At 40.6% G+C, this 12,506-nt stretch overlaps 1 protein-coding gene and 1 pseudogene across 1 annotated transcript; both read left to right on the forward strand.

Annotated features, from left to right (window-relative positions):
- The window catches only part of LOC133651109 (protein polybromo-1-like), a 41,765-nt pseudogene that overhangs the window by 9,291 nt on the left and 19,968 nt on the right, over nt 1-12,506 (forward strand).
- LOC133662318 (zinc finger BED domain-containing protein 5-like) lies at nt 635-2,827 on the forward strand. Its single transcript, XM_062066256.1, has 2 exons — nt 635-680; nt 762-2,827. Exon 2 carries the CDS (start codon nt 1,102-1,104, stop codon nt 2,746-2,748), a length of 1,647 nt encoding a protein of 548 aa, XP_061922240.1. The 5' UTR covers nt 635-680; nt 762-1,101; the 3' UTR covers nt 2,749-2,827.

Genomic DNA, 12,506 nt, shown 5'->3' on the forward strand with positions numbered 1-12,506 from the left:
CCAGAGAAGCTCATGGGGCACAGAGCCAAAGGCATTTGCGAGATCCAAGAAGACTGCGTGAAGGTCCCTTTTCTCCCGCTTTGCCATTTGGATCTGGTGCCATATCATACTGGCATGTTCTAGGCACCCAGAGAAGCCTAGTTCTCCTGCCTTCTGAACAGATGTATCTATATACTCATTTCTGTGCAGGTACTCGGCCATCCTTTGTGCAATAACACTGAAGAAGATCTTACCCTCCACGTTTAGCAAGGCAATTGGGCGGAACTGACTGATGTTTGCGGCGTCTTTCTCCTTTGGAATAAGGATCCCACCTGCCCTACGCCATGCTTTAGGAATGGTTTTCTTCTGCCATACCGTTCTCATGAGTCTCCAAAGAATCCTGCAGACATCTGGTGCGTTCTTGTAAATCTTGTACGGAACTCCGTTTGGCCCAGGAGCTGAAGCTGTTCTTGCCCGATGGACAATCCTCTTGACCTCCTTCCATGTTGGAGGACCGGTCTCAAATTGATGCTTTGGGGGGTCGATTGGTGGAATGTCTGGAGGAATGGCCATGTGTTCATGACGCCTTGGATCAGAGTGGGTTGCTCTCAGGTGGTCCTCTAAATCAGTGATTTTCAACCAGTGTGCCGCGGCACACTAGTGTGCCGTGAGAGATCGTCAGGTGTGCCGTGGGAAATTATGTAATATCTCCTAATTTTAACCATTGTCGGGTGCCTGCTGTAATAAAGTGCGGCAGATAATGTAATACTCTTCTATTTCAGTAGGAGGCAGCAGAGGGCGATATACCTGTAAAGACAAGCGAGGTAGGCTGCGTGACACGTGACACTGACAGTGTGGGATCGCAGCAGGAGGAGGCGAGCAAGTGACAGTGATGGAGAAGTTTTTGAGAAGGGAAAATGTAAATGCCGGACAGGGTCCTGGACAAAATTCTGACCCAAATGAAGGCCCCAGTATGAGTGGTCGACAAAATAAAAAAGACAAGACGGTGAGCTCGAGGCAATACAGCGAAAGCTATCTTTCATTTGGATTTACTTCACCGGGGATGCGACAGCACCGACTCCGCAGTGCTTGGTGTGTGGTGAGAAGCTATCCAATAGCGCCATGGTGCCAAGCAAGCTTAAACGCCATCTCCAAACGAAACACCCTTCCGTTCAAAACAAGCCGATGGACTATTTTGTACGCTTACGTACAAACAATGAGAAACAGGCAACTTTTCTGAGAAAAACCACAAAGGTAAACGAGAGAGCCCTCAAAGCTAGCTACCTTGTTGCTGAACTCGTAGCTAAATCAAAAAAGTCCCACACTGTGGCAGAAACATTAATACTGCCAGCTTGTAAAGCCATCGTAAATGAGATGCTCGGCCCTGACGCGGCCAAAGAGATCGCTAAAGTGCCTCTCTCAGATAACACAATTGCCAGACGTATTGATGATATGTCTGCGGACATCGAAACTATTGTTTTGGAAAAGATGCGCATCTGTAAGAAATTTGCCTTGCAAATTGATGAGTCGACGGATATTAGTGGACATTGTCAGCTCTTGGCCAACGTGCGTTTTGTGGATGGAGAAGCCATTAAAGAAAACTTCCTATTTTGCAAGACACTGCCAGAAAAATCAACAGGAGAGGAAATATTTCGGGTCACGTCGGAATATTTTGACAAAAGCGGGCTTTCGTGGGAAAACTGCACAGGTGTCTGCACTGATGGAGCCGCAGCCATGGTCGGGCGCGTCAAAGGCTTCGTAAGTAGGGTCAAAGAAAAAAACCCGGATGTTATTGTTACGCACTGTTTTTTGCACCGTGAGGCACTCGTTGCAAAGACCTTACCAGCAGATCTAGCTCCTGTTTTGGATGATGTTGTGCGCATAGTGAACTTTGTGAAGACGCGACCTTTGAAATGTCGCTTATTTGCGTCTTTGTGTGAGGAAATGGGAGCGGAACATAAAGTGTTATTGCTCCACACGGAGGTCCGGTGGCTGTCGCGCGGCAAAGTGCTTGCCCGTGTGTATGAGCTGCGAGAGGAACTTAAAGTATTTCTGACAAACGAGAGGTCCGATTACTCAAAGCTGCTTGCAAGTAATGAGTGGTGTGCAAAGCTGGCATACCTGGCTGATATATTTCATCATCTGAATGAACTGAACACACGGATGCAAGGCCGAAATGAAAATCTGCTTACAAGCACTGATAAAATGAATGGATTCCGTTTGAAGTTGCAGCTCTGGCAACAACATGTGCAGCGTGGCAACCTTGAAATGTTCCCATTCACCGAGAAACTGCATGATGGCAACACTGCTGCAATGTGCGAAGTGATTGGCACACATTTGAAAACTCTTGAGAAAAAGTTGTTATTTTATTTCTCTTCAGCCTTCACAGAATGCCTTGACTGGGTCAGGGACCCATACAGCTCAGCATCCATTGCTGGTAAGGACATGACTTTAAAGGAGCAAGAGGAACTCATTGAACTGAAACAAGATCGGGGTTTAAAGCTAAACTTTGCTGATCTTCCTTTGGACAGTTTTTGGTTATCTGTTGCCAAAGAGTTCCCCATTCTGGCCAACAAAGCCATTTTGACATTGCTCCCGTTTTCAACCACATATCTATGTGAGCTGAGCTTCTCAAGCTTGACTGCGATAAAAACTAAAAACAGAGAGAGACTGAGAGCTGTTGAGGAAGAGCTTCGTGTGTGTCTTTCTACCATTTCTGCCAGGATATCCATTTTGTGTTCATCGAAACAGGCCCAGGTTTCACACTAGGTGAGTATAAATACATTTAGAAACTATATTATTAACTATATGTATTATATACTGTGTTAGAGTGTCATTTTGTGTAATTTTGGTTGGTGGTGTGCCGCAGGATTTTGGAAATGTAAAAAGTGTGCCGCGGCTCAAAAAAGGTTGAAAATCACTGCTCTAAATAATACTTTGTTGTTTTTAGGACCCCACTTTTCTCCTTGGTAAAGAGATTCTTCAGGAATTTAAAAGGATCTTTGTAGAACCGTGTTCTTGTTTGTTCTTTCTTCCTTCTTCGTTTGCATAGACTCTGCTCTGCAGAGGGATGCCAGGCGTGGTTTAATGTCAGCTTGGAGAGCGCATATGCCCTCCTTTTCCAATTCTGGGGCCCTCTTCCACAGTTTCCTGAGTCGTCTCAGTTCTTTGACAAGGCGCTTGATTTCCTGTTGCCTCCTGGAGATGGGTGGAGTGGGAGGTTGTTTAGCAACTTTTATCTCTAAAAATCCAAATTGTTCTGCTCCGTATTGATAGATGATGTTTCCCATTTTCTCCAGCTTCTCTGCTGTGCCTTTGAGTTGTTCAAGGGACCGCATTAGGTCACTATTCACTGTTTCCCAGAGCTTCTTTTCCACAGCACTGGGCCACTTCACTCGCAGTCTGCGGCCTGGGAGTCTCTGCTCGACTGCAGGTTAGGGAGTTTGGGTAGGATCCACCGCTGGTGTTTGTTCCACTACTAGTTCAGTGCTTGAGTATACCTCTTCCGCTACAGGGGTGCTGATGCTCTCCAATCTATGGTTTTCATCCAGTTGGTGAACTTCATTCGACTGATTGGACTCCTTCTGCAAGAAGAGGTCAATGCATACAATTCAAAAGACCTTGGGGGAAAAAAAAATTCCAATGTTACTTGAACCATTCATTGCAAAGACACAAATTTTAAAGGGGAATTGCACTTTTTTAAAATTTATTTTGCCTATAATTCACAATCCTTATGAGAGACAATAACACATATGTCTTTATTTTATGAATGCATTCTCACTCACTTTGTGGACTTAGAAGTGTACATGTAAATATTAGTATCTAAAATAGGGAATAGCATGCACTATTAGGACAAGCCATTAATACTTTAACTGTAGCTCTTAAAACATTATAAAGAGGGAGAAATAATTGCATGTGCGGTCGTAACAGACAAAACTGGAAGCAAAGCGACACTTTCCAAAGTAAAACCTTTTAAAATGAAAGTCACAACATAAATGTGGAAAATTCTAAACAAGTAGCGCCAAATCTATTTAGGGCGGTCCAAATTTGTCAGTGTCAGGCGTCTAGAATGAATGTATGGAAAAAAAATGCTCAATTTTATTAGGTGGTGTGACTTAGCTGGTAGAGCGGCCGTCCAAAAACTCATGGGTTTCTGGTACAAATCCAGCTTTTGCCATCCTAGTTACTGCCGTTGCGTCCTTGGGCAAGACACTTCACCCATCTTGCGCCAACTGCTGCTCACACTGGTATATGAATGTGAATTAATGTTTGGTGGTCATCGGACAGGCTGTCTGCACAAATTGGCAGCCACGTTTCCACCCCAGGGAAGGTGTGGCTAAAAATGTATCTTACCACTATCAATGTGTTTATTATTATTATTATTATTAAATGTATCTTAAATGTAAATGTGTTATACTTGTACAGCGCTTTTCTACCTTTTTTTTCAAGGAACCCAAAGCGCTTTGGCACTATTTCCACATTCACCCATTCACACACTGATGGCGGGATGGCAGATATCTTACCACCACAAATGTGTTAAATATTATCATTAAATGTGGTTTACCACTATCAATCACTGTGAAGCACTTTTGAATGTCTCGAAAAGCGCTATACAAAATCGAATCCATTATTATTTTTATTATTGATAAAGCTGGGGAAGCTGTTCATGTAACAATCTGAGATGTGTCTTGCCATCTAAAACCAATAGTCATTTATCTCTTATGGTGTCAATCAAATCTAAGCATTATTATTTTAGTAAAATAAGTTTCTTGTTCACAATTGATTGTATATCATTGATTTATCACAGCAAGTTATGAACATAATGTGTGACTTTCTGTATGCAAGTCATTGCAAACTTCCTGACTTCAACATATTATTATTATCCAGAAACCTCCCTGATTACTATGAGGTGGTGTCCCAGCCCATAGACATGACCAAAATCCAGCATAGGCTGAAGTCAGAAGACTATCAAGAAGTGGAACAGATCACAGCAGACTTCCAGCTCATGTTTAATAATGCCAAATTGTTTTACAAGGTAAGAAATATGTTTTGTTCTCCTGGTAGCCCTTAATACTTAGTAATTTACTACTGATGTCTAAAATGACAAGATACTTGAATAAATAGAAACTAAATGGATAACACTCTGGCGTCATCTTTTTAATCTCTACAATCTAGAGAGACAGCGAGGAGTATCAAGCCGCCTGCAAGTTGTGGGGCGTCTATTTGCAGATCAGAAATGACTTTTTGCAGGCTGGAGATGGAGAAGATGAGGATGAAGATATAGACGACATGGATAATCCAGGAATGTCAACAGAAGATGAGGTCAGTTTATTGACATTGGTCTCTTTTCATGCTCATGCTAAATTTCAAGCCAAGCATATATTTATTTTTCGGATATGCATGCCACATAGTGACAACCTTTATCATTCATGTTTTTTTTGGATGGGGTTCTATCAGAATTCCAGCAGCAGTGTGAAGGAAGTGTTGGCGCAGATCCTTGGGGCCGTAGTGATATACTCTGATCCCTCAGGTCACGTGGTTAGCGAACTCTTCCAGAAACTGCCTTCCAAAGTGGTAAGTGTTTCCTGACACGAGGGGTGTCTTTTTCACTTCCCATTTGATACCGATATTGGAGCTTTGACTATTAACCGATACTCATTAATCCGATACGATATCAGCAGGAATAATCCATCCATCCATCCATTTTCTATTCATACTTGTACTATATTTAGTGTGGAATGTTAGAAAAGGTTTGATCAAGTGAAATTAGTCAGAGAGCAATGATCGGTACAAAAAATAATAACCTATTTATTATTAGCTATCTGGAATGGACTTCTGCTGCTAAATTGAAGTGAAATATAAATTGTTTTTTGATGACACCTAATTCATTAAGGTAAACTCAGGACGCAGTAACTTGAAGGATGCGGACGCGTTTGTTACTGGATACTTTCGAGTTAAGGATGTAACAATATGAATGTATCATATCACCGTTATTGTCACCAAAATTACCACGGTTATCGTTATTATTGAAGTATTGTTGAATGTGCTCAAAAAGTACTCACACACCTTTAACCAAGTTTTATTGAAGAAAAATAAATACAATCTATAAAAAGCCACACAATATACTCTCTTTGAAAAATGTGTTGTATAATAGTATTGTTCTGGCCACTTATGAGCCATATTTTTATACAAAACCCAATACCAGTGAAGTTGGCACATTGTGTAAATCGTAAATAAAAACAGAATGCAATGACTAGCAAATCATTTTCAACCTATATTCAATTGAATACACTGCAAAGAAAAGATACTTAACGTTCGAACTGGTAAACTTTATTTTTTGCAAATATTAGCTCATTTGGAATTTGATGCCTGCAACATGTTTCAAAAAAGCTGGCACAAGTGGCAAAAAAGACTGAAAGAGTTGAGGAATGGTCATCAAACACTTATTTGGAACATCCCACAGACGAACAGGCTAATTGGGAACAGGTGCGTGCCATGATTGGGTATAAAAGCAGCTTCCATATAATGATCGGTCATTCACAAACAAGGATGGGGCGAGGGTCACCACTTTGTGAACAAATGCGTAAGCAAATTGTCGAACAGTTTAAGAACAACAATTTTTTCAACGAGCTATTGCAAGGAATTTTGGGATTTCACCATCTATGGTCCGTAATATCATCAAAAGGTTCAGAGAATCTGGAGAAATCACTGCACGTGAGCAGCAAGGCCGAAACCAATATTGAATGCCTGTGACCTTCGATCCCTCAGGCGGTACTGCATCAAAAACCGACATTACTGTATAAAGGATATCACCACATGGGCTCAGAAACACTTCAGAAAAGCACTGTCAGTAACTACAGTTCGTCGCTACATCTGCAAGTGCAAGTTAAAACTCTAGTATGCAAAACGAAAGCCATTTTTCAACAACACCCAGAAACGCCGCCAGCTTCGCTGGGCCCTAGCTCATCTAAGATGGACTGATGCAAAGTGGAAAAGCGTTCTGTGGTCTAATGAGTCCACATTTCAAATTGTTTTTGGAAACTGTGGACGTCGTGTCCTTCGGACCAAAGAGGAAAATAACCACCTGGACTGTTCTAGGTGCAAAGTTCAAAAGCCAGCATCTGTGATGGTATGGGGGTGCATTTTTGCCCAAAGCATGGGTAATTTACACATCTGTGAAGGCACCATTAATGCTGAAAGGTACATACAGGTTTTGGATCAACATATGTTGCCATCCACGCAACGTCTTTTTCATGGACGCCCCTGTTTATTTCAGCAAGACAATGCCAAGCCACGTTCTGCACGTGTTACAACAGCGTGAATGAGCTAAATAATATTATTTGATATTTTACGGTAATGTGTTAATAATTTCCCACATAAGTCGCTCCTAAATATAAGTCGCACCCCCGGCCAAACTATGAAAAAAACTGCGACTTATAGTCCGAAAAATACGGTATATGTATTTATATGTTTATATTTTTTGTTTTAATTTGTAAAAGTTTTTTTTTTTAATGATTAAGAAAAAAACGTGCATTGAGTGCGTCGCGTAGCGTTTTTATGACGTCACAAAATTCACTTTCTGTTGTCATATTCTTTCAAGTATTGAGCGATCGCTCTAAGACAGCACAGCCTGTAGGTTTAATGTACACAATTGAATATCTTAGATGCTCAGACAGTAATGTATTTTTACAAGTTTAGATTGGGGTATGTCATTTTTAATGGGGAACAAGGTTGATGTCTCTTGTATTCATCTTAGCATTTAAGCTAGCTAGTGCTAGCTTCTTCTTCAGTAAATCAGCAGTGTCACCAGTCCGTGGTTTATCACAGTGTTATCAATCATGGTTTTACGATCATTTTGATTTAAAACTGTAATATTAATCTTGGGAAGTTTTACCGCAGTTTATTATAATACCGTTTATCGTTACATCCCTATTTTTAATACACTACTGCCTTGGAGACTTTGAATGTGTAAGTAATATGCAACAATAATTATTTGATACTTTTTTATATTGATAAATATGCTGTTTTAGACTACAATAGTGTTCAATGAAGAACACTTGTTACGAATGTCTAGCTCGTGTGCTATTGTGTGCTTAGTTGTTGTGTAGCTGCTAGGTCCTTGTACTCTATAGCCTACCATGTTTACCTTTTGTCAATTATTTGACGAAAATAGAAGAAAAGATGGTAATGCTTGCTTATTGGAGGACATTTAGATGTTAACTGGCTGTCCAACTTTGAATGGTAAAACACGCTGCAGGACTGCTTGTATCGGACATTATAACACACATTTTACATGCAAGCACATATCATCACATACATGTACCGATATCAATATCGGATCAGGACACTTTTACCTTAAACCCTAAATAATGCCTCTCTGACTTGCCAAATGTATTTTCTTCAATATGTATTTTCCTTTGCTAGCATTACCCAGACTACTATGCTGTTATAAAGGAGCCCATTGATCTGACAACGATCGCTCAAAGAATACAGGTACGTCATTTACAGTATTTCTTCAAATCCCCTAATGCATCGTCCACTTGAATGAATTCCCACCTCAACAAGAAAGCAATGTCAAAAAATAAGGCAATAAATATTACTTATTATTATTATTAATATTATTATTATTATTATTATTGCTGAAATGCATTTGTATGATAAAAAGACCATTGAACCCATTGCTGGGTTGCAAACACTTGACATTCTCGAGACCGTGACCACTTCCGGTTTTCAGATAACGGGAAAAAATTCAATATGGCTACCGGACAAGAAGTATGCGTTGTTAACAAAAGTTAACAACCAAATGTTGAGTTAGATTAGTCCCTGTCAGCCACGTTGAATAAAGCACTTGGCTTTCCTGCACAACAACGGTGACTAAGCTTTTATGTTCTTCTATGAAAATCGACAACAAAAGTACAATTAAGCTAACTAGTTACTGGCGGCGGTAATGCAGTAGATTGGACCAACAATCGCAATATTTATTACTAGGACTTAACATGACGCTAGTTAATTTCCATAATCAGAGGTCTTTGTATTTATATTTAGGCTTAGCAACCATAACAGAATTTAATAGAAGACAAACAAACTAATGCGATTTCTTGTCCTTAGTTTACGCTTAGTTATGTTTTCAAACACTAACTATATAGTCAAAAATAAACTTGGTTTCATCACAGAAAGTTTATCAAACAAATCAAATGTTCAAACCAACTTTTTACGAAGTGATTGCTGCAGACATAAGCATTTTCCAACTGTACTCCACAAGATGAAAGTGACATGTTTAAGAGCCATTTTCCCTCGATGAGCTTCGGTAATTTCCCTGACTTTATTCCTTTTATGAACCACTTATTTCAGAACTCTATGAAAGCTCCCTCCTATCTTTCGATTTTAACGGTTGGGACACTCAAGAACAGCACTGCAAAGCGGCAATTTCAACTCAAACTCTTCACTTACTATGTGTGTTCCACTTAATTTATGGCTCGGCTCAAGCTTGTTTGCCCTCCGTGTACAATAAATCTGACACAGCAAAGTTGACGTGACGTCATACGCAACCCAGCAATTAACACCTTACCTCGAATCAATGCCTGTTTCTCTCTGCACTTTAGCAAATAAACACCCCTGGTGGCTAAATGAGGAAACAAGACATGTTTACTAGGAAGCTTTACATCCCTGTAATTCACAGGTTTATTTATCCTTTTCATTTTTTTAGATGGGATACTACAAAAGTGTCAATGCCATGGCCAAGGACATCGACCTTATGGCCAAAAATGCCAAAACATACAATGAACCGGGATCTCAGGTTTTTAAGGTATTCATTTACCACTGTAACATACTGTACTGTAGATGAAGACTAACAATGTTATTTTAGGATGCAAACACCATAAAGAAAGTGTTTATCCAGAAAAAAACGGAATTTGAGCATGCTGAACCCACAAAATCCAGTCTTCGCATCAGGTATTTTTAACACAAACAAAAATTGAAAGGATGTTTGTCTGTCAATAATGAAATGTCCAACTTTGGCAATTCAGAAATCGCAGGTCTGGTCAAGGAGATCAACTTTCTGGCATCAGCGTAGCGCTTCAGTATGGTTCAGAGAGCGAGGACGACCCCGTCCTGTCCGGTCAGCAAAAAGACGTGCCCCTTTATTTGAAAGGATTGACCAAACAACATTGAACTGATTGAATGTTTCCCAGGCTCGGTGTGCTATGACGAAGGAGAGTCAGAGGCTGAAAGTCAGAGTTCTAGCATGGAGATGAGCAACCCCATCTTCCAACTGTATGAAGCCGTGAGAGGCGCCAGGAACAGCCAGGGCTTGATTTTCTCCGAACCCTTCCAGCATCTACCCTCTCGCAGGGAATATCCCGACTATTACCAGCAGGTCAAACAGCCCATTACCCTGCAGAACATCAGGTAAAAAGTGCTGCATGCTCAGGGCGGATCTACTAAGATGCCAAATGTGAAGTAGTGTCTGTGTGTAGTATGAAAATAGAAGGTACTAAAACTAGTGCACAAGTTGCAGGTGATCTCACAGTGTCGAGGGCGTAATGATGGTATGGTATTTTGCTCTTTTAACAGACACAATCTGCTGCACACAAGCTTGATAGATCAGCTTTTTGTGCTATCAAATTGGTACCTATGTTATAGTACACACAAACCTTTAGTAGATCAGACCCAATATGTTTGAATGTAAAAAAAAAATGTTATTTAGCCCTGCTCTCTGCCCATTCTAGGACAAAGATGAAAAGTGGTGAATATGAAAATGTGGAACAAATGGACGCCGACCTCACTTTGATGTTTGAAAATGCTAAGCAATACAACATGCCCAACTCAAGCATTTATAAACGGGCGTTGAAGCTTCAGCAGATTTTGCAGGTACTTAATTTTGCATCCTTTTCTTGCATAACATTGTAATCAGTGCTGCCTTTTTTCAGGCAAAAAAGAGGCAACTTTTGAGGAGAGATGATGAGGATGGAGACAGTGTTTTGTCATCTGATGCAGGAAGTGCCAAGAAAAAAGGGTATTAACAGTTAACTTTCATGCTTGTTGCCATTTTACCCTTGATTTCCCTTTCTTTTAGAAGCCACAAGAAGAATATAAAAAAGAACCGAATGAAAGCCCTGTACGCTGCAGTGACAGACGCGAGGGAGGCGGGCACCACTCGGCGCCTTTGTGATCTGTTTATGGTTAAGCCCTTCAAGAAAGACTACCCTGACTACTATAAGGTCATCCTGGAGCCCATGGACCTGAAGACCATTGAGCACAACATTCGCAATGAGCGGTACTCCTCAGAAGAGGCGCTGATGGATGACATGAAGTTGATGTTTCGGAATGCCCGGCATTATAATGAGGAAGGGTCTCAGGTAGGACGCGTGAACTATCGACTAAACTGACATTTTTGCTATTATTAAAGATATCATCCTGGCTTTTATCCGTCCATGCAGGTATACAATGATGCTGACATCCTGGAGAAGATTCTAAAGGAGAAGCGCAAAGAGTTAGGACAACCACCTGAAGAGGAGGATATGGGATCTCCCAAGCTGAAACTGAGTAGGTTTTCTTACAAAAAAAATACCCAGAAAAAAGACCATTCAGTTTTTTTAGTGGTCCACATTTGGATGGTCACAAATAGAACACATTACAACACACCACAGGTCTCATGTTTTAAAGTACCAGTAGAGTGGAAAAACAAGTTGACTTTATATGCTTATTTGTTTTTTTTATTGTATCCATTTAACCCTGTTCAGTTGTATCTATAATCTGCAAAGTACCGGTATGTAAAAATACGGTCTAAACATAAAAAAATGCCACAATTTTAGTCATCCATTTTGAATATTCCGCTCGGAATATCCTCGACAATTTCCGTAGATTCTACGTCAGTGTAGTAACGCTGCACTCCGACCATATTATCAGATCAGTCATGCTGGAAATACGCAAACATTTTATTCACAATCCCTATGTAAGACAAGAACACACATGCTTGGCTTTTTTTATGCATATCGAAATCGTAAATTAATAGCTAACAATTGAGTCAACAATTGCGCCCATTATACCCCTAAAAACATCTAGAAACTGCCAACAATACTCCTGTAGTGTGACTATCAGAAAATAATTAGTCATTGAGAGTGGAGAGCAGGGTTCTGTCTGACACGCTGGGTCCAAGGATGCAACATGAAGTCATTACTGCTGTTTTGAGGGTGATTTATTTTCCCTTTGAGTAAAAATACAATACATTACATTCAGATGGTTTGTGGTCCCTGACTGGTCCTTTTGCTGTCCTTTTGCGTTCTCTTTGCGATCCCTTTGCGACCCCTTTGCGGTCAACAGAAGTAACGGCACCCAGGTTCACACTCTCTCCATACAAGCCAAACAATTCACAGAGAGGTGCAGGTGTTATATATTCAGCAATCAGCCCCACACACACTCCGCCCACACACATAGCCACACCCACTATCCCAAGTGACAAGTGAGAAACAAATCCCTGCCTCTACATCCCGGCCCCTAATTATTATAACATAATAATTACTGAACAA

The sequence above is a fragment of the Entelurus aequoreus genome, linkage group LG01 (genome assembly GCF_033978785.1).
Source record: "Entelurus aequoreus isolate RoL-2023_Sb linkage group LG01, RoL_Eaeq_v1.1, whole genome shotgun sequence".
NCBI classification, from domain to species: Eukaryota; Metazoa; Chordata; class Actinopteri; order Syngnathiformes; family Syngnathidae; genus Entelurus; species Entelurus aequoreus.

What these genes read in the sequence shown, in the direction of transcription:
- LOC133662318 (XM_062066256.1), top strand. Translation starts at nt 1,102, where the DNA reads ATGGTGCCAAGCAAGCTTAAACGCCATCTCCAAACGAAACACCCTTCC.